Source organism: Schistocerca piceifrons, chromosome 10 (genome assembly GCF_021461385.2).
Source record: "Schistocerca piceifrons isolate TAMUIC-IGC-003096 chromosome 10, iqSchPice1.1, whole genome shotgun sequence".
Lineage (NCBI taxonomy): Eukaryota > Metazoa > Arthropoda > Insecta > Orthoptera > Acrididae > Schistocerca > Schistocerca piceifrons.
The window spans coordinates 127,945,806-127,969,848 of record NC_060147.1 but is presented as its reverse complement, the minus strand read 5'-3'; the positions used below and the strand labels follow the sequence as shown (position 1 = coordinate 127,969,848).

Below are 24,043 nucleotides of genomic sequence, written 5' to 3'. Positions count from 1 at the left end.
CAGAATTTTTCATAAATATTGCTGCTAATTCTCATCTCTTGCTAAATATTATGCTGCTAGGTCAAGTGGAAGGCACCTGCAATGGTCAATAAGTGAATTATTGATTACCAAAGTATCTGACATAAATTGCTGTAGTTGTCAATGCATTGCCTTAGAATTTTCTATTTTGTACACAATGAAGGAACCACATACCTTAGTATGTGTCATAAATTTCCACTCGATAGCTCCACCCAGTCCCCAGAGAAAATAGTCATATATCAGTGGACAAAGCATCTCTCCAAGTTTTAAACTCACATTACAAGTGATCACAAAGGGCATCACCTGTGTCTTGGCAAGCGTCAAAATGTGCTAGCACTTCCTTGAAGTCACTAACATAATATGACCAGAAAGGCTTGACGACAGACCACTTTGGTAATCTAGGCATTGCGTTGTCTGCTTGCAGGTGTGGATTAATTCAGTGTGACAGTTCAGAGTGACGATTTGTCAACATGTTGTGACATGTCTGTCCCTTTGACCTTCTGGCACTATGTAGGGTCAGAGGCATCTGTGTGTGTGGTTGTGTGTGTGTGTGTTTATGTTTGAACTGTAGCTTGAAAAAGGATTGATAACAAAAACTAGCAAGTTTTCTTTCACTTTTGTGTGTGCCTGTGGATGACTCAACATTTCTGCTTTTTGGTGAATGGCCTCCTTTACTCCTACATCATTTATATTCTACCAGAACTTACCTCCTCATTTTTAGACATTAATTTGAATTATAACATAGTGTAAAAATGTTTGTTTCATGGAAAGGTACAAAAAACTAAAAAAGCCAATTTCTTAAAACAATTAAGTTACTCTGAGACTTCTACAGTGCAGTTCCTGGAACAAGGAGACTCCATTAGGACACCTGCAACAACTTTTGTTAATTGTCCATAGAGCACTTTAGGCAAGGAATCAAAACAAAGGCAAAAAACCAATGCACTGATTGCAGAATTCAGTCAGGACAATTATGCCAGTCATTTTCCTACATTTTGGAGCATAAAAACCATTTCACAATAAAAAAGTAGATATCTGATGTCTAATATAGCAACACTCTTCTGGCTACTTGCAAAATAGCTAAACATTTGAATATAGTTCATTCCTCTGTTTCTATTTTTTTACTCCTGTCCTGCTAGGATTCAATATTGTTTCAACAGATGGTTAATTGAATGGGACCATTTCTTCAGTGGTATCTGTTCATAAATATGACTCATATGACTCAAAACCTTGTCTATTCTCTTGCTTCATGTGTATTTGGGAACTAAAACAAAATTTCATCAAAGAAAAATAAATTTTCAGTGTGCTTCCAACAAACAACAGAATCTATGTTTATCTTTATTTCATAATTTAAATTTGCTAATTTTTAATGACATAGTATCAGTAAGTACTCCATACCATTCCGGCATGCATTGCTTCCACATCAAGTTATAGTGCTCTGAAACAAGTGACAGACAACAAATGAAACTTATAAGAGGAACTGAATCCCATAGGGATGTCCAACAGTACAGAACTCCTCCTACTCAACATTCAGGGTTTCTTGAGGTGCATTTCTTAAATTATTGTTTACTTTTCACTACAGACCACAGGAAGGGAATTCGCAAGCAGGCAAAGGCACTGAAAGTTGCACATATCATGCGACACCAATACATTTAGCCCGAGAGAAATGCAAGCAACAAACCTCAAAGCATTTGAATTAGACCTTTCCTGCAACTGAAAACAAAAACAAGGGTAATTAATTGTGGCAACCTGTTAGATAACATGCATGCTCATGTGGTTAAAAAATGTGTTCTTAATGAGAACAAGGCAACAATCATTAGCATCTGGCAAAATTCCAGAAGTCCATTGTTTTGAACATGTAATTCATTGTTTTCCATTACCAGTGCACGAGAAACTGTTTCACACTCACTACCTTTGAAAATAAGTCGCATTATTTCCTGCTTGACTTAAGTTATAAAATATCTGAAAATAAATATTACTTGAGTAGCATACAGTTTTTGAACAAATTATCTTCCTCTCAGTCTGGAATATATTACTGTCTACATTCAAAATTTGATTAGACATGTCATATATGAATTCTGGTTTCTTCAATTTAATACCAGTACTGCAAAAGTTTTGGACTTGGCATTCAGAACAAACATTACATGTACAATGTAGACACCAGAGAAAATGTGTGAAAGAATTATCGCTCCAGGAGAACTTGTAAGAACAAAGGTGGTAAGAATGTGGAACACATACTAAGACGACACTCATTTTTAGTAGACTTCAAGGCATTGGCTGATACCAGTGTAACTAATAAAGTTTCACTACATAATAATGGAAACTTATTGTCTCATGTGATGATAGAAACTGTATTTTTTTTATTTATCCTCATTTATCCAAATGCACATAACATTAAGCTCTGTAAATTTTTGAGAGAATACTGGTGATGACCAGAAGTTATCTTTTTAAAAAGTAGACAGTAAAGGAGAAGAACTGTAGGGTTGCGGTGATGAGTATTTATGCATCAGACAGTATTATCGAGAATATCATGCCTACTAAGTTTCATGAGTGGTGGATATGGCAGTAAGGGTAATCGGCAATTAATAGATTTCAAAAATTGCCACTGCCTTGGGGAAATCCAAGAGACTGCAGTAGTCTCTTATTTAGTTTACGCAGCTTATAGACACAGTCATCAGCATCATCAGCAGCTGCAGCAGATACTAAAGGAATGCCTTGTTGATGTAGCCATCCTTCTCTGTCCGTCACTATCTTTATGATTTGATTTTAGTTGCTGCATTTCATACTACTTACAAAATTTAGTAATATGAATGAATGTTACGGGCGGTATCAAAACTTTTTATTTTTCCGTTTCCAAGAGAAAAATAGTTTTCAACTTGCTAAGAATAGGGAAAGAAATATTGTTTAATCACCTGTAAAATGGTATCAATGTTAGACTGTGCAAAAAGGGGCACATTGAATAATGAAATAACCTGAATTTCAAAAGAAACATTTTTCGCCACAGTTCATAAGAAAAATAACGTATTACTCGTAGTCAGTGCATTCTTGTTTCTTCTGCTGTAATTAAAATCGTCGCAGAGAATATAGACTGTGATATTACTAACAATCTGTAGAACCATCGTGAGGAATTTGGCCTCAGAACAATCGTATTCTTAGAACAACTATCATTGGCCGTTACTTTTCGCACTTCTCTGCGACAGCGATAGAAAAATGCGATTTGGTGTTTCCAAAAGTATTTATATGTGGTATAAATTAATTACAAATGCTATGTCCGGATGCAGACGGCGGGTTTACAATTATCGAATCTTATCGGTTTATGCGAGTGTGCCATCGATATGCGAATTATATCGCTGTTCGTGGAACCAATGTTGAATCTAAATCCAAACACATGCGCGCGTTGTTCAATATTGCATGTATTTTATGTATGAAGTTTTCGGTTGCTTACGCTGTATCATGCTTGTTCCTCTTACGCTTTTCGGCAGGAGACACTGTTATATGTAAGTAACGGCGCCATCCACATCATAATGTTGTATCGAACAAATTTTTAGATAGTTATTTATGCTACAGTGAAATAGAAAAATCATATCTCATTTTATATAGGTGTACAAATTGTTCTATAATTCACATTATTTACTAAACTTCAGTTTTAGTTCACACGAGACGAAAGTTGGCAACGATAAACAATGACTTTGCTGTATTATCACGCCCTTCGTATAACGCGGAGTGTTTGTCCGTTATGCGATATAGGCAACGCATGCAGGGGCGATAAATTTAAATTCCGACTTTTGTTTATATTCTCATTTTTGGATTTAATAATTTTGTCATCCAGTAGGTAGTGGGTTGACCACAATTACATCAGAGAAACGTGTACAGGTATATCTCGAACAGGTCCGCGGGACATTCTGCAGGCTAGAGGATAAGGCTTTCAGTCCCAAGTCAGCCTCAGTAATTAGTGCAGAGTCTTTCCTGATTGTAATTTTCTTTTGACTAACAACATTGTTGTTGACCTTTTGATCAGAGTAAGTAATAAGTGTATTAATTTCTTCTCTGAAAGTGTATTTTTAAGTGTTCTTGCCGTGTAAGTTAACAATGAGGACTTGTTTGAACACTCATAATATACTGGTGAATCTAGAAGCAGCTTCACCTACAGAGAATCATTCTTTGCCACTTAGTTTAGCACTGCAAATTATGGAAAAGGAAAACGAATGCAAAAAATTGTGAGACAGCGATGCTTTGGGAATATGAGGTGCAGAGGACATAAAGCTTGAATTCAGGAGTGTAAGGCCCTTCCCTGTGGAGATACAGTGAGCCTATGATGGATTATATCATAACAGTACAGATTCTAAATTGTTGTCCAAGGTCGATACTACTGCTTTCCTTGAGAATACATGTACTGTATATAAAATTTAGCAGTGAATTGACTTTACTGTAATAGCCTTCTATGTGAATGAGTATGCAGATGAAAAGTGCAAACACCTGAAAAATCAAGGAATGGTGCCTATAGCTCATAGGACATTTTGGGTTTGATGAGTTGTGTGCCTGAATGGTACCACACTTCTATAATGACTTTAGATGTGACACGCTTCATGGCAGGAAGCGTGGCTGCAAAACAGTTTTAAAATACAGCAGTGTTTCCTTCACATCAGAAGGAAATTACAGTTGATCACAACATAAGGGATCCCGTGCCTTACACTGCAATAGGCATTAAAACTTACTAACACAGCGAATGTGTTGGTGGACAGGGGCCCCTGTCTAGACCTTTGCTGTTTGTAAGCAACTAAGAGTGCCTTTCCTTTCTGTTATTCAGCAATTTCATTGATTTTGCTTTTGATAATTAATATTTCTTTATTGGGGTGGCGATGATTCTGCTGTGGTTCAGTTTAAATATGATGTATGATACTTAAGTTGACAGATTGATCATATTGTGAGCACTGGAGCATCATTGGAAAGCTGGCATTGGTAATTCTGTGTTTCTTCATTTCCCAAAAATTCTACCAACTGCAGTCAGTTTCCTAGACAACATCATGCTGAGTGCATTCTGTTTTTATACACACATGGCTTGTTATCATCACAATGGAAAGGGATTGATTTTGAAAACCAAAGAGTTGTGATGAAATTCCTTTTAAAAATAGGGAAAATATGTTCAAGAATTCTTGAAATGATGAAAGCTGCTTACAAAGAGTGTCTTGTGAAGAAAAGTCTGTTCTTCAAGAGGGTGAGGAGTTCGAGAGAGGGGATAAACTCAATGATGAGGGGACAGGATTTTCTATTTCCACACACAGTGTTATCTGTCTGCAGAAGCTGAACTAAGCTGTCAGCTCAGATCGTCATCTAATGGTCAGAGGTGCTACTATTGTCACTGGATTTAATAAAGACATCATGCGCCTCTTTCTTACACATTAGTTGGGAATTTACAAATATTGTGCAAAACTTGCTTTCAAAAATTCCAGCCAAACAAATGGTTATGGCAGGTGACATTTGTATGCAGGGTGATGTTGCTAAATGGGTATAAACTGCAGGAAACGGTTCCTAAGAAGATAGGCCTAAAGAGCAAATAGATTGTATTGACATATGGGCAGAAATTCATGGTGTGCGTGTATTAATTCATCTCATCTGCACAGTCCAATGCAACACACATCAACTTCCGATGAGACACTACTGGGTAAGGTGTTCGAAATGACCCCCACGGGCCTCTAAAGCATGTGCTAACATGAGGCAGTAGCAACGGATCACACATTCAGATGTGCCATCCCGCAAGTGAATGGCATTACAGGCGGCAGGAATGTGTTATTGCAGTGTATGCATGTTTGGGATGTGTGTCACCTACACAACTTCTTTCAGGTGTCCGCACAAGTAGAAATCTAAATGGCTGAGGCTCAATGACCAGACCAGCTATGTGACTGGACAGTTTTGTCCGATCCATTGGCCAAGGTAGATATTATCGAGATGCCTCCGTGCAGGAATTTGAAAGTGTGCTGGAGCACCATCATGCAGTGGTTATATTAGCCTTCCTACCACCAAAGACACTTCTCCCAGCAGGGGAGGCAGTGCACCTGCAGGAATTACAGATACCCCTTGGGTGTGAAGCATTGTGGCTAAGGATGACTGGAACCAGGAGATGGTCGCCAATTATTCCCACTCACTCATTAAGGCTTGCTGATGGTTCATTGCCACCACACCATGACGATACTCCATACTACACAGGTGGATGTTGTGAAGGTTGACTACACTGTCCCATGTAATGGATGTGAAGGAGAATGCTCCACACAGTTGTCTGGCTTACCTCATGATGGTGAGCCACCTATCTGGTGCTGATACTAGGGCCATTGCTACAATGTTCAACACCAATTCAGCCAATGCTCACATTGAGGGGCATTCAATAAGTAATGCAACACATTTTTTTATCTCAGCCAATTCCAGTTGGAAAAATATGAAATTTGTTGTGGTATATCATGGAACATTCCCAACTCAGTTCCTGTAGTTTCATGAAGTCCAGATAGGTGGCAGCACTATATGTAGCCTTTAAAATGGTGTCTGCAATGGAGGTGTGTTCCAAGCAGAGAGATGTCATTGAGTTTCTTTTGGCAGAAAGCTAGAGCATTACAGATATTCATAGGTGCTTGCAGAATGTCTACAGAGACCTGGCAGTGAACAAAAGCCTGGTAGATGGTTGAGCAAGGTGTCTGACATCACCACAACAAGGTCGCACAAACCTGTCCAGTCTCCCATGTGCTGGCCAGCAGCACACAGCTGTGACTCCTGCAATGTGTTCATCACCACAAAAATGCAAACAAACTTGTCCTTCCCTATGACAATTAAAGGCTCACATAAGGCTGCATACCCAAGAGGAGCTCACAAAAGTTCACTGGATTGTTCTTCCTCATCCACCCTACAGCCTGGACCTCACACCTTCCAGCTTCCATCTGTTTAGCCCAATGAAGGATGCCCTGACACTGCCTTAGAGGTGTTGGATGCACTCCATGCAAAGCACTATGTGAATGATGGGAAAGATTGTTGATGCAGCAAGACATTGGCTCTGATGTCAACCAGTGCTGTGGAAACATGCGGGCAAACAAGCCCCTGATAAGGTGGCATAAGGCTGTCACATTGCACATAGATTAAGTTGAAAAATAGAGTTTTGTAGCCAAAAGAGTGAAGAATAATATGGTGTATTGGAATCCTGAATAAAACCAACTTGCTTTCAGAAAAGAAAAAGTGTTGTGTTATTTATCGAGTGCCCCTTTGTCTATACCTGACACACCTGCCTTTCTTCGTTACCAATTCCAGTAAACATCCCAGTCACACAGAAACCATGGAATACTGTCACAGACAGTTTATGATGTAATTGTTATTGTGGTGTCACCGCCAGACACCACACTTGCTAGGTGGTAGCCTTTAAATCGGCCGCGGTCCGTAGTATACGTCGGACCCGCATGTCGCCACTATCAGTGATTGCAGACCGAGCGCCGCCACACGGCAGGTCTAGTCTAGAGAGACTCCCTAGCACTCGCCCCAGTTGTACAGCCGACTTTGGTAGCGATGGTTCACTGACAAAATACGCTCTCATTTGCCGAGACGATAGTTAGCATAGCCTTCAGCTACGTCATTTGCTACGACCTAGCAAGGCGCCATTACCAGTTACTATTGATGCTGTAAAACATGTACCGTCAAGAGCAATGTTCACCATTTATGGATTAAAGTTAAGTATTCCACAGCTACGTCCTTTTTTGCTAGTCTAATTTCCTTGACCTGTTCCAGACCTCACGCCAGCCTGCGTGAGCTAAAACGCGTACCTTTTGGCTTCCTCTCATAGTGGGTTGGCTCTCTTGCCAATCCACAACAGTTATAGGCAAGGATTCTTTTTCTTGTACTGTCATGCTGCTTCCCACCCATTGCCATTTGCCTGTATGTAAAGACTATTTTGGCCTGTTCCTGTATGGTATACTGAGCCATCACCTCTCAGCAGTGCACTACATGACTTGCGTCCACACCAGAGGGAGTCGACAACAGCAGTGAAGCAGATACCCCCATGTACTGATGTACTAGTGCACCACCATCATTGACACCATTATAGCTATCTAGAGAGCAGAGCTAAAACTCTAGTAGAGACAGAAAATTTCCACTTAGCTGGTGTGTTATCATGTGCGCTTTCAGTCACTGAAACCTACACTGTCAATGCAACTTTGGTTATCCATTTGGCATGTTTTGCTCCTTTATCCTATCAGGGGCCATTTCCTGCAATTTTTCCCCTTTATGAAAATTACCTTGTATCTGAGTAGCATCTCCTGAGATAAGGAGGCAAAGTAATAAGAAGCAAAAAAGATATGAGAAATGCACAAAAAGGCCAGAGGTGAAAGAAGTCATTACAGAACAAATCCAAAGGCTGACTTTAGGAGTGAAATCCAGTCTTTTGAATTTCAGGGCTTTATTTTTGTTGGCATATTTAATTTTAGTCTTTATGAATTAAAGCTTTCTCATGGCAGGTTTGGCATCAAGTCTGTTGCAATATTTATTTTTGTTAACAAGTAAGCTGGTAAGCCTGTTTCGCTTGTGTAAGTAGTTGCAAACAGTAAAAGCAACAACACAGCTTCTTGCACCCAGGGATCAATACAGACTTCTTTGCTGCCAGTGGTGCATTCATTCAAACTACTCAAACTAGTAAGCAAAAGTGATAGTTAACTGTTGTTCTACTTTTTCTTAATTTTGTAGAGATGTTAATATTTTTTAAGTTACTTTCTTGAGTATAAAGAAAAAAGACATGTTAGTTTCACATAACCCACAGGTGATGTCCACAAAATTCCAGGGTTCTAGGGAACACTGTTTAAGAAATGCTGCACTAAAGAGTCAAATCACACCTGTTGAGGAAGACAAAGAAGAATTTCCACGTGGGCGGTGGGGGGGGATATCAGAGTTGTTTTGTGGAATGCGTGTTCCTGGCATACTGAACTTGGGTGAGGAACAGTGACTCAAACCTAGCCTCCTGCATTTCATGAGAGATGATCTTACTGCTGAGTTATCTGAGCACTTCGTGGTCTAATTCAAAGCACACATCCCACTAAAAGTGACATTCGTGCTGTGTTTTTACAGATTTTCGCCGTTGTGCTCGAGATAATACAGTAGTGCCTGAGAAAGGTAGGAAATACATCATGTACACAAAGTTTAAACAAATATCTCATACTTGATTTTCTGTTTATAATATTTTAGCATGCATTTTTTTGTTTTCTAGCAGTTATTAAATATTTGAAGTAAAATTATAATTTTCTTATTGTTGTTCAAATGAGAATTCATTTTATGCTTTACTGTGCAAAGAGGTTTGGAAAAAAATGTGTCAAATGCACTTGAAAATTTTCAAAGGTCATTTATGGTCAGATGTCATACTTAACAAACTGACCTTACTACATAATGTTACATTCCATCCTGGATATTCCATTGTTTGACCTTATTTCATCTATAATATAATTTGCAAACATAAAGTTAAATAGAACTATAGATAGAACATACATGCTTGCAGGCACCTTAATTTTAAGTGGTGTGCTGTATCAGCACTTTCTCCATGCAGCATGCCACTTTGCTGCATGCTCTACTAGTATAATGCATCAAGTGCAGATGGCATCCCTACTTGTTCCTCTGTTCTCTTTTCTGTGTAACATGCATGGTGAAGGTAGGTCCAGTAAGAGTTGTATATGCATGGTGCCAGCAGTGTTTTAATGTGAAGCTCTGAAACCCTCACAGCAGTTATAACTCAGTGATACCAAGATCGAATTCCTATATATCTCTACAGCAAAAACAGTAGGCATTTCTAAAAATAATTATAAATCAGCAATGCAATGCTATGCACAATATGCAATAATTTTACTTTTCTGAGGCCTGAAAATTCTAAGAGAAGATTTTAACTTCATGTGAGAGGAAGATAGTTCATCCATTGTCACCACAATGCAATCAGGCTATTTTCACAAATCAAATGATGGTATAGTTTTAAATAATGTTTTCCACAACAGTGGAATCACTACAGACACTTCTGGAATTCATTACTCAAATTTGCAGTCTTTAAGAGCAGCATCTCCATAAGTACATCATTCAGGTTAACTATTAATTTTTTATGTAATAGTGCAACTACCAGAACTTAGTGAGTGACTTGTGTGGACTATTGTCCATTATTGATTCAAACTAGTGTAAAGCAATCATTAAAAAATAAAAGCTATTGAATTACTTGGATGACAGGTAAAACTGACTTGCTGATTGATTACCACATAACATTTAAAATTCTTATTTCCAGAGTTGGAGGTAAAAATCCCAACACTCTGAAATTCTGACAAATGGGGATTGTTGTCTGCTGTCAGTATCACCTGCATCTTTTGCATTAATGTATGGGATGAGTAGAAAGTCATGTATCCCTGAGAGCAAAACTTAAGAGATAGCTAACAAGTATAAGTATACCACTATTAGAAAGCAAAAAGTACAATTAGCCTTCACTTATCTTGGTGTCAGATGGAAAGATGTTCTGGGAAATGATAGAAGTGAGTGAACAAAAGTCTCTCTTTGTGAAGTAATAATTCAAAGACTCTTGTGGGAGTAATCATTCATGCATGCAAAGCCTTTGAATTATGACTTGTCAAGAGAGCAATATTTTTTCTTGAATTTACCAGACATATAATTTAAAAGAACGAGATTTAGTTTGTATCTTAATTTGTAAATAATTTTTTGAGCAGTCAGTACACATATATGTTTGTTACGTATGCTTTTTACTTTAGTGTTAAAATAAAAAAAATCACATTTAGCAGGTAGTTTAGACCCATGTCAACTGCAGTATGGCATTAGGGAAGACAATAAGGCCAGGTAAGTGAAGAATATTAATAGACAGAATAACAGCAAAAGGTTACGTGTGCATGATATAGTATGAACGGGAAATTAGATGACAGGCAGAATACTGAAAAATTTGAAATTCATATATCTCTGTTTTCTACTGAGCTGCCATAAATGGAATCATGATGTAAAGAGTGCCTTTGTATAACAGTATAAATTGAGCATTGAGTATTTTTATTCTCATTTTGAGTGACTGACGTACTTAATATTGTTAGGCATGGATGTTACCACATACGTATAAAACATCTGAGATAATGCCATTCTGATTCTTGCATCTTCATCATTGACTTGTGTGAATATGTTCACATTTCTATTTTATAATGATTATTAGACCTGTTGATTCACCCATATAGTTTAATGCACTGAGTACTGGCTTGCAAAACAGGGTGGTAAGCTAGACACAGACTGAATCTACACGCCACTATAATGGCAATTATTCTGATTATCATTTGTTTGGTGGTTTTCTACATTTGTCTAAGTAGATGTCTGCTTGAATCACTGACTCTACGCCAGAGACACAACACACAGAACAAAGTTTAAATGATTCACAGATATGTGGTATATAGAATTTTCATCCCACAGGGCAAATTATGTTTGTGATGGCAGAAAGCATACCCAACAACAAAATAAAAATGATTGCCATATCAATAGGGATTGCTCTCTGATATTTCTGCAACATTTCTGCAATATCTAAACTGTGTTAGATTTGGACTTGCGGGCCAAAGCCTTGAAAAGGCAGTTTGCAGCACATACAGAACTAGTGAGACTAAGGGTTATGTGTTACCTTCTTTATGGTGTCTGGACGATTCTACCATGCAGTTAACATGGGTGTCTCAGTTCTTAAAGGATTCGCCGGTGAAAGCCAAAGAATGAGGTTCATCTCCCAGTCTAGCATGCAATCAGTCTACGAATTTCATTACAGTATAAACTGCGCTAGAGAAAGATTCATTCTGGATAATGTAAATGAACCAAAATACAGTGTTAGAATAGAAGACAAGGGCTGCAAAGGCTGACAAAAGTGATAAGGTTCTGCATGAGTAACACACACACACACACACACACACACACACTAGTGCGTATAAACTAGAATTTTCTGTTATATAGAAAAAGAGTATTTTCTGCTGTGAATAATGAGTGACTCAAAGAAAGAGGAAACAACATAGTAGACATGCAGATCTCAATTGTGTGTGCACTTTCATTGTGGGCAGAGTGAGGATTGCTATGTAACATTGCAAAGGTAGACTTTAGGACTTGTTTTGCAGGGTAGAGCTCGTAAACACCATCAAGAAGGTAAAATGTAAATCTCAGTTTCAGCATTGTGAAATACTGAATGTGTCACAATGTATCAATGCTTTGGCATTATTTCTGAGCTACAGGAAATGTTTGTGATAGTTTGGTGAAGAATAGCAACTCGGGTATCTTGATTTAACTGCTTGAAAAATCCAGTAGTAACTGCAGAGGCTACAGTTATCTCAGGATTTGGAGTTAAGCAATCAAATGTTTATTGGAGGTTCAGAGAAATTTGTTTGTATTCCAACAGGCAATTGGTACAGGGTTCTTCTTTGTGGGTGGTAAAGCCTTTGCTCGTCAAGCTGATCTGCTGGAGGATCTTCTTGGATGCATGGCACTATCCACCTTATGGCCACATCATTGGTGCTTCCAGATCTATGTCCTATGAGAGAATGTCTGGAATGCATAGGGAAGATGAAGTGTAGTCTATCAGTCAAAGCAATGACTTTTCAGGATTTCTGTTTCTCTGGAATTGTACTTGAACCATCTTCTCACAAAGAGCATATCACATCACTGTGGAGCCTGTGTGCCTCCTGTGGGTAATCATATCTCCTGTTAACTGATCTGCTGTTGGGGAAGGGATTTTACAATTTTGTTACTTTTTTGTAATGTGTCTTCTGGGATTCTGAACTTTCCAGTTTACGATATATATTCTCTTGTATTTGTTATTATTTGTAATTTCTGGATTTTAGTGCATGTGCCAGGTTAATATCTTGTTCTGACCTCTCTGATCTCAGCTTTCTATTTTGACAAGTCGTTTCAGGCTGGCTACTTTTCTCAGTACAGCCACCCTCCCTCTAATCCTACCTTCCATACCCTTCTTTAAACCTAGGCAATAGTCTGTTTCAAATGATTCTCACAAATGCTCAAAAAAGATGATAATAAGAATAAATAAAAATTACTGAAACAGAATTTCTGCATGTTATTGACACCTAAATTAATGTATATTGGCAATATTTTGAATCTACATTTGTAACACATGACATTCACTGTAAAATGAATACACAAGTGAGCACACAGTATTATTGACTAAATATAGGTAAGTATCGATATGGAAGAAATCACATTTCACCTCCCCTCATATGTCACATGCTTTGGAGTTACACCCACATCTGTGGTACACAAACCAACCCTTTGTGTAGCTAGTAGCACAAAAAATATCCTGCAGTTCTGTAAAAAGTTTACTGATAAGGAGGCAATGAGAAGGAATAATCTTTTTGTAAGATGATCTGTGTCAACAGGTTGTGAGAAACATTCATGTTTGTACATTGAACATAAGAAGTGGAAACCATTCCCGTGACTTGATATTTCATTGCTTTTAGTATATCAAATTTTGTGAGATGAATATGATACATGTCATGTGAAGAGAACATCAATTAATTTAAGAACCTGTTTATACCTGTGCATTTAAATTCATGTTTATTTTTAAAATTGTTTATCACTTTTGAGATAAAATTATAATGTCACTTAAGCAGCTCCCAGTATGAATGGAATATTTATAAACACCTGCAATACTTACACTACAAGCAGACTGCCTAGAAATTAAAAGCTCATAACCTTAAATAAGTCAAATGCATAAATGCACTAGCAAAGCTGTAAAGCAGCAGTAGAAGCTGGCGCATTGAGAGCCTTTTCTGAGAAGCAGTTTGTGGTCAGAGATAGGCCTCTAATGCCTGAAGTATACTGACCTAACTCTACTCTCTGAAGCATGGCAAGTGGGCATTGCACAACAGAAGGTACTGTAATAAAACAGTAGTATTGCTTTCTTGAAGTAAAAAAAAAGGTAAGTTTGGGCACTTGAAAGGACCCTTGTACATGTGTGTATGGTGTGTTCATGAATATGTGGTGTTTATGTGATGTGCATTTTTTTTTATTGTGAGTTTAAAGAGATATTACAAAATTTTATGAAATGACATTGTTCTAAGTTCTGTTTTTGGTTTACTAAATGTATGATTTAAAATGACTGTCATAATGTTTACTATACCAATAAGGAGAGCACACCAGAAACAATGTGAAACAGTTATCGCATTTTGCTTGCACCTTTCATCATAAAATGTTGTGGCACTTTATACCTTAAACTATTTATTTTTAGGGTCATAACTTCTCTTATTTTCTGGCTTGTTTTGCAGTACTATATTGTGCTTTATGTTTTCATCAAACACAGCTGTCTGCCCCATGTATATGAGACATTTTACTGATTCTGGTGCAAATTAAATATATTAGTAATTTTTATTCTCTTCTAAATGTGATGAGAAAGCAACACCAAGCTATGTGCTTTGTGGGACTGGATTGACAGTTGCTTCAAGAGCTGAGTATCGAAATCTGAATTTTATAACCAGGCCGTAATATACAGCTGAAGGTTAAACGGAGAAAACGACAGGCTTGGGAAGGGTGTGGAGATGTAAAAGAAAAATTATCTGTCAAGGCATTTTGATCAAAATAAATTCGTAAAGTGCAAGGTATGGAAAACAGCAAACAAGTAGATCCAATAAATGAGATTTGGAGGAAGTTAGCATAATTAGACAGACAAATTATTAGCCAGAGAAAGCAACTGTCTGAAAAAAGCAGGATTTCTTGATTTTTTTCAAAGTTATTACCTTTACGCAATTCACACTTTTTGCTTTAGAGTGCCCATATATTACTGGTGAACAAATCGGCTTAATGTAGCACATTCTAAAATTTTATAGGTTTCAGTTTCACCTAACATTTGCTTTCCATTTTGCTAAAGACTGGAAATCGTAGAACATTGGCTCCTCTCTTTCAATGTCAGCAGATCTACGCGCCATTCCATTTCCCCCTTCATGTCCACAAGATGTGGTCCTTTTCTTTTCGTTTGTTACTTACAACTTTTAGTTACAGCCTATGTGTATAGGTGATCTAATTATATCATTCAGATGAGTTGCTGGTATTAATTTCACTGAAGTTGATGACTGTTGCAACAAGGCAAAAGAAAAGCAGAGTTTCATACTATCTATTATTTTCCTGCAAACTGGAGGAAGCAATATGTCAGGTCAGCACATCAGCTTCACAGCACAGCCACAGCTGCAAAAATGCTTCTGATCTGTTACTCTGGCAATCAGCCATGGCAGCTACTGTTAGATGCTCAAGCTAAAATAATTGTTGGACAAAATCTTCTCAGTGACAAAGCCACTTGAAATTTGATTTAGAACTTAAGCTTTTCGTGAAGACTATTGCCACCGTCACCCACGGTAAAACTCACTCCTAGGTTTTTGATGTTGTCCTCCATATATAGAAGAGGACAGGAAACTTATGGAAATCAGTAGCTGGGTGCTTATAAGTGTATATGGTACTAGTAGCCAGAAGATGCTGGCATAGTTACTGCTAGGAAAAAATCTACTCACCAAGTGTCAGCAGGAAAATACACATATAAAATGTATTATTTATGCAAACTTTTGGAGCCAGTGGCTCCTTCTACTGGCAGAACGGTTAAGGAGAAGGAAGCAAGATGAAGGAAAAGGACTGGCGAGGTTTAGGACACTGAATTGGGGGGACTTACCAGACTGGATGAGAAGGAGTCTTTCTTTCTCATGACGTCTGTTAAGTCTTCTCTGATCTGGGACTCTGGATGACTTTTCTGAACTCTACACCTTTTCCCAAACACCACCAGTTCTTTTCCTTTGCCCCTCTTCCTTCCCCTTCAGTCTTTCTATCAGAAGCAGGAGCCACTGGCTCCAGAAGCTTGCAAATATAATGCCTTTTATATATGTGTTTCCTGCTGCTGCATGGTGAGTAGATTTTTTGTCTATCCAATTAATTGCTCTAAAAACAAAGATGATGTGACTTACCAAATGAAAGTGCTGGCAGGTCGACAGACACACAAACAAACACAAACATACACACAAAATTCAAGCTTTCGCAACAAACTGTTGCCTCATCAGGAAAGAGGGAAGGAGAGGGAAAGACGAAAGGATGTGGGTTTTAAGGGAGAGGGTAAGGAGTCATTCCAATCCCGGGAGCAGAAAGACTTACCTTAGGGGGAAAAAAGGACGGGTATACACTCGCACACACACACATATCCATCCACACATATACAGACACAAGCAGACATATTGGTCTTTAAATATGTCTGCTTGTGTCTGTATATGTGTGGATGGATATGTGTGTGTGTGCGAGTGTATACCCGTCCTTTTTTCCCCCTAAGGTAAGTCTTTCCGCTCCCGGGATTGGAATGACTCCTTACCCTCTCCCTTAAAACCCACATCCTTTCGTCTTTCCCTCTCCTTCCCTCTTTCCTGATGAGGCAACAGTTTGTTGCGAAAGCTTGAATTTTGTGTGTATGTTTGTGTTTGTTTGTGTGTCTGTCGACCTGCCAGCACTTTCATTTGGTAAGTCACATCATCTTTGTTTTTAGATATATATTTCCTACGTGGAATGTTTCCCTCTATTGTAACCAATTAATTGCTCTCCTTCATAAAGACTTGTTACTCATAGTAGTCTTCATTAACATAGATAGATGCTTTGTGCTGTCCTTGAAATTAACTCTTGAATTTGAAACATGTCAAGAGTGCAATGTTACATCAGTTTCTTCACGTGCAGTCACTATTGTTGTCTCTGAATACTGTTCTTCTTTTGACTTAACAAATGAAATTGATACCTCATCTGCACAGTTTGGTGGATGGCAGCAGCAGAAAATCCAAATTTTGGGATCACTTGAGTTTTTGCTAAAGAAGTGCATAGTCATGCCTTATCATGGTGAATTTGTCTAACTCCTCCTTCCACAGCTATTAGTTCTCCGTGTCTGTGGGTGGTGTTGTCACAATCAAAAAGAGAATTTTTGTTGTTGTCCAAATTACTTCTCAGTAGGAATTAATAAAAAAATTAATTAAAATTTGAGAAAATAACTTAAAGTGAGGCTTTAGGGACTCATTGAATGTTGCTTAGCAATGGCTACTGTATGTGTGGAGACTAGTTACGATCCCAAAAAAGGTCACAATTGATGGAGGGACAATGGATGTGTCACCATTATTTTTAATTAATTAGACAGAGAGAATTACAGGTGACACTGTCTTGTTACTGCTAATACTCTTTCCACAGATATTCAAATTGTCAAGTTCCCATTGTTACATCCCATAAGCTTTCTGTCCTCTCACTATAGAGACTATAGAGGACACAGTCATAACTCCGATATAAGATTTACATCTGATGACAGATGCAATGGAAGTCATTTAAAGATTGGGTTGTACATATGACTTGGTGCAGCTCAGCCAATGAGAAGATTTTATTCTTGTAGTCTGCAGAAAACAACAATGAGGTCTGATATTCTTCCTGTAAATTTAAACCCAATTTTATTTATTTATTTATTGTTCCATGGGACCAAATTAAGGAGAAGTCTCCATGGTCATGGAACAAGTCAATACATGAAATTATAACATGATAGTAGAAACTGATAAAATGAAATATAAGAAAAATATTCAGGCAACAAGTCGTAAGTTTAAATAAAGAAAATCAACAATGTAACACTGGAATTTGCTTAATTTTTCAGCTCTTCCAGGAGCTCCTTGACGGAATAGAAGGAGTGAGCCATGAGGAAACTCTTCAGTTTAGACTTAAAAGTGTTTGGGCTACTGCTAAGATTTTTGAGTTCCTGTGGTAGCTTATTGAAAATGGATGCAGCAGAATACTGCACTCCTTTCTGCACAAGAGTAAAGGAAGTGCATTCCACATGCACATTTGATTTCTGCCTAGTATTAACTGAGTGAAAGCTGGTAACTCTTGGGAATAAGCTTATATTGCTAACAACAAATGACATTAAAGAAAATACATACTGTGAGGGCAATGTCAGAATTCCCAGGCTATTGAATAGGGGTCGACAAGAGGTTCTCGAACTTACACCACATATAGCTCGAACAGCCCATTTTTGAGCCAAAAATACCCTTTTTGAATCAGAAGGATTATCCCAAAAAATAATACCATACGACATAAGCGTATGAAAATATGCGTAGTAGACTGCTTTTCATGTTGAACTGTCACTTATTTCAGATACTGTTCTAATGGTAAATAAAGCAGCATTTAGTTTCTGAACAAGATCCTGAACATGGGCTTTCCACAACAGCTTACTATCTATCCGAACGCCTAGGAACTTGAACTGTTCCGTTTGCTCATTAGCATTACAAATTAACGAGAAGATGTTCAATAGACACACAGAGATACCTAGCAGCATTTTCAATATGTTAAATTTTGTTATACAGTAATTCAGTGCATATTCCACACTTTTGTCTTTGCAACAAAAGCAACTACAGTTTTACATATCTTCTGAGCTATCATGCTTCTTTGTGGTTCAGTGTTCTAATATTTAGAAAGATAATGAACATTTAAATAAAGAAATATGTAAGAGGAGGGTTTACCATGCCAGTGCCCAGTAAAATCATCCCATTCTAATTCATTTGACTATGTGTGTCAGACAAGCACTCGCTTTGTATCAAGATGCAAGTTTCTCTACGTAAAACTTCTGAGAATTTGGAAAAAAGAGTCAGCTTGCTTGACAGATCCATAAAGCAGTAACGTAAGTTTTGAGCATCTGCAGCAATACACTGTGTGAGTTACTTGAACAGTTTACCTCTAATATTCCCAGAACCACAAAAGATATTGAAAAATAGGAATCAAAATTAAGGGCCTCCTTGTCACAATGAGATCATTAGAGATTGATCACTGAACAGGCGCTTTGAGCACCTTCCTTGCAAATATGATTCCAGTTTATTAACCACTGCACCACCTCATTTGGTCCAAAAATATTGAAATGAGATTTATAACTACTGATGATATGCAAAGGGATGAGCTTTTTTGTGCAGTCACAGCTCATGATGTTTTTACGTGTAAACACAAATAAGGTCAGAGCATGACAGAGAATACTGAATTGAGCAAAATTTTCCAGTTTACATTATGTTGGAAGTGCATTATATAGAGCTACAACCAAAAAACTGAGAGTCTGTCAGTGTTGAGCATGCTGAAGTTCGTCCAGTAAGCAAATATGTTTGAGTGTTTTGATCACATTTACTGATATACTGAACTTGTTAGAGTAAATGTTCATCCATGCTCTCTGTATATAACAGAAATTAAGATATGTGACCTTCAGCTTTTATTATTAATAACATTGTACCATACAGCACCACACCTTGACTACCTTACTGCAGTGCTGTTTCTGCAAAAACACAAAAAAAATTGTGTCGAATGTAACCAGGTATGGATAGGAATTTAGTTTGCCTAGCTTTGATATTCAGCTGAAACCATTGTCTTCAGCTAATTTAATTGGTAACTGCACTTTGTAGCATAACAAGTAGTAGTTGGGGCAAGTTAGTTTAAATGCACACACTTCTGCACAGTCATCACTGACTGTCTTTGTTTCATGGTCTTAGCATTTCTGACCAGTGGTTGTTTGGAAAATTTTGCTTGTTTCAGCATTGCCCACCCTGCTGTGACCTTATAACCATATTCTTTCCTTCATCCTGTATAATGGATGTCCCAGGAGGGGTGGTCAATATTCAGGGATATGACAGGAATGTGCATTTGAAGCAAAACTCTTCATATGGATGTATGCCCTATTCTGAATGGTATCTGAGATAGAACACATTTAATGAACATTTGTTTTTGGGCTAGTGAAGTGATTTGTTTTTGGGCTAATGGTGTGCATGTATGTGTCTTACCCACCCAAACTCTTTGATGTTCTATTCTAACCCAATCTATATCATTGCTTTCAACCTCTTTGTTAAGGATGTCTTTCTGCCAGTAAACTAGCCCATTGAATGCACAGCTGTCCACATTGCATCATGAGTGAAACAGTGCAAGGGATTGAGAGACAAGCATTGGTTAACTGTGTTCATACCCACACTTGCCACATATGTACACTAATGAAGAATATGGAAATATGGAGTATGTTTATGGCTTCTGCAATGGTGGTGTTCTTGTTGCTGTCAAAGAATACCGTTGGCACTTCCTGACACATCAAATTCCTGATTGTAGACTGTTTACCAGAGTTTTTAGGATATTGCGTGAAACAGGTATTCTTTCAAGTTCTCATTTTTCTTCTGAACATGTAGTTTAATAACCTGCACAGGAACAGCAACACATTGTTGAAATGGTGCAATGTAGTTGTACTACCAGCACACAGTGACTCTCTGCATGTATCAGTGTCCCAGGAACATGTGTGTGCTGAATATTACATGTGGAAAACTTATACCCATTTCACATAGAGCGTGTTATAATGTTTACTAACTGTTGTACATGTGTAAACCTATTAGTTTATTGAATAACACAGAAAATAAATAACAATATACGTTAAATGTGTTCTGTCACAGAAACCATTCAGAATAGGGCGTGTATCCATTTAAAGGTTTTTGCTTCAAATGATAATTCCCATTACATCCCTGAATATTGACCGTTCCTCCTGGGGTACCCTGTATATAGTATCAGTATGGTCAGAATAAGAACTGAAGAGAGGGAGGTGGCAAAGGAAGTAGCCTAACATGAGTGGATAGAAGAGGCATGGCTTAAGTGGTACAGACACATAATAGAATACCAAGAAATATGCATGAACTGAACCTTCAAGGTAAAAGACCAAGGGATAGTTGGCTGGAAGGAGTGGACGAGAGTATTTGGAGAAAAGGAGAAGACTGGAACATGGTGGTGACAGAGTGGTGATGGGAGGATGGAGGAAAATGGTGGGCTTATGTACAAAACAGACCCAGCTGGTGACTGAAAACTGTCCCTGGTGCTGCTGCTGCTGATGATGAAGGCACTCTCATTGTAGTTGTTGTTGTTGTTGGTTGTGATGATGATCATGAAGATGATGATGATATTCCAGCAGCTGTGATTTTAAAAAAAAATATAGTAAAGGAATTTAATGGCACCTGAAAGCCCTCAGAAAGTGAAGTATACTGATATGGCTGTTGGCATGTTACTGGACTGCCTGTTTGGACATATTATATGGGTAATAGAGAAGAATGTTTTTGATGACAGTCTTGTCCTTCATATTCAATACAGTCCTAATCCTTCCCTCCCTCCCACTACCCCCCCCCCCCCCCCACCCACATTTTTTTTACAGTTTCACAGCAAATCATATGAAACATCACATCACAGAGATGCTGAAAAACCTAGACATCAGCTATTCTTTGAAAGCCGACTTAGGAATTTCCAAGAAGCAGCATTAAGTGAGGAACCTAGAAATATACTACATCCCCTGCATATTGCCTGTGTTGGGACTGTGAAGATAAGATTTGATTAATTACAGTGCACACATAGATATGTAAGCAATTTTCTTCCCACACACTATGTGAAAAAGGGATGGGAGGGAAACCCAATTTGTGTACAGTGGAGGAAGTATTCTCAACCATAGACTTTTTCACAGTGATTACATAATTGGAAGTGGATGTAGATCACTGCACTCTTCATTTTGAGGGCTCTTGAATGCTATAAAAATGATTATCAACATTGATTATCAAGCAAAATAATCATTCCTTTATATATTATCAGATGCAAAAACTTTGTTTCAATATCTTCAGTGGTTTCAGCAATGTTTTAGGTTAATGTCTTAAGTTACTCATCCTGTAAACGACAAGATTCCTTCAAGTTGTTATGGCAGAGTGAAAAAGGACCACAAAATTCTAAGAAGAGAATTTTAGATTGAAAAATTGCTTTATAAATCATATTCAGGATGTGCCCCCCCCCTCCCCCCCAAAAAAAATAAAAACCCACCAGCAATGCATAGAATGTTGTGCTGGAAAACTGATCAGTTTTCAAGAAAAAACACAGATCCATAAAAGGCACAGCTTGGGCGTTGGAGGGCGTTGGAGTTTGAGATTGAACAGTTGTGACAGTTTGTTCCAATTCATTTTGGTGTCTGAATACCGAAAGTATGGAACCCTTTAGTCATCTGTGTACTGCGGAAGGACAGCCTGAGGCTAATAATGTTCCTGTACATAAACTTCATTCCTCAACACACAACCCTTGTGTGCATTCTACTGTGGATCTTGTGTGGTCTGCCAGTGCAGTAACATTGTTGACAACAGTGCAACATGTACCAGTACAAGCTGCGGGAATGACTGACATGGTGGTTGCATAAGGCAAAGCAGACTGCAGTGGGAGACCTGCTGCAAGATTGTATGCGAAACGTTTTCCAGACAGACATACCCCACATCATTCTATGTTTGCAACCATTGAGAGATGCCTCAGAGAAGCCAGAAAGTTTCTGCCTCAGGTGTGTCCATTGTACATAAAGTAGTAGCACTTTGTGCTTTGTACTTGCAAATACTATCCCCAGTGTACTGTTTGTGCCCTAGTAGGTGCCAAAATGTGATGTAGGTCATCCATGTTCAATTCAAACACTGTATTTGGAGGCAGGTGTACTGACAATGTTCGAAGAGGACCCAGCCACCAGCACTTGGTGGGTGGCACAGACACTACACATGGGCAAAAGTGCCATGCGGCATGTTGTCCATGAACTCTGGCTCAATCTGTATCATCTGCAGGAAGTCCAGGTATTATGGAAGGAGGACTACACGTGACGGGTATATTTTACGCAGTGGTATTTACAACAATGCATGCTCCAGTCACATTTTCTGAGGTAGGTGCTGTTCATGGATTAATGAATGTTTATTAGACTTGCACAACATGCATGTGTGAATGGATGAAAATCCATGTACGCAGGTGATTCAACATCATTAACACAGAATTGATATTAACATCTGGGTTGGTTTAATTGGTGACAATATCATTGGTCCACATCTACTGCCAAACAGCCGGCTGTTGTGGCCGAGCGGTTCTAGGCGCTCCAGTTTGGAACCGTGCTGCTGCTACGGTTGCAGGTTTGAATCCTGCCTCAGGCATGGACATGTGTGATGTTCTTAGGTTAGTTAGGTTTAAGTAGTTCTAAATCTAGGGGACTGATGACCTCAGATGTTAAGTCCCATAGTGCTCAGAGCATTTTGAACCGTTTTTTACTGCCAGACAGAGTAACAGGACCAGTTTACCTCACATTTATTAAGGATGCATATGCTATTGGATGAAGTGACACAAAATGTTTGGATGGACATGTGGTAGCAACATGACAGAGCTTCCACGTACTTCAATTTCAGTGTATTGGAATCACCTCAGCATTGCATGTCCCAATCAATGGATTAGGGTGAACTACTTCTATAGTTAGGGTGAACTGCTTCTGTGGTCAGTATGGTTGCCAGATCTGACACTTCTCATCTATTTTCTGTGGGGCACTATGAAGAGTAGGGCTTACGGCATAGTTGTAACATCAGTGGAGGACATTATTGCTCAGGTCCATGGAGTGATTGAAATACTTCAAAGACAACTACATGTATTGTCTCTTGTGCATGAGGCTCAGAATCACCAATGTAGGCTCTGCAGTGACATAGGAGGTATGCAGTTCAAAGCCCATTTGTAACACAGACAGCAAAATGTACTACTTGTTTTGAATTTGTTGACGTAATGCGAAATGCAAACCCATATCAGTTTTCAGATGAAGCAGCAACATTTCTCTGAGCTGCAATTGTATTAAAATCTGAAGCATTATTAACGACAGTCACATAGACACACACATGCTTGTATAGCACTGTTGGTCATGCCAGTTCTCTGCAGTTTGGCAGGGTTGCAAAACATGGGAAAGACATCATACCAGGAATGATATCACCCAAGAAATTCATTGTTCTGTTGTTTTTCTGCTTCATAACAAAACTACTGCCTATATACTGAGACTGAGTAACATTTTTCATCTGAATTGAGGTTATTCTGATAAAATATCTTACAATGTAGATAGACACTATTTATTCTATGCCATTTCATTTCCCATTAATTAGTTACATATGGATGAAAGTGACTGTATGCAAGTTGAGTCAAAACACTGCTGACACAC

At 38.3% G+C, this 24,043-nt stretch overlaps 1 protein-coding gene across 3 annotated transcripts in view; it reads right to left on the bottom strand.

The window, feature by feature from the left end:
* LOC124718969 overlaps positions 1-24,043 on the bottom strand; it is a 288,559-nt gene that overhangs the window by 18,122 nt on the left and 246,394 nt on the right. The window contains exon 7 of one of the 3 annotated variants that reach the window (XM_047244641.1): positions 1,697-1,728. The exons of the other annotated variants lie outside the window; for them this stretch is intronic. Within the exon in view, the coding sequence (XP_047100597.1) occupies positions 1,712-1,728 (17 nt within the window). The 3' untranslated portion in view covers positions 1,697-1,711. The remainder of the gene's footprint in view (positions 1-1,696; positions 1,729-24,043) is intronic. 3 annotated transcript variants of the gene reach the window in all.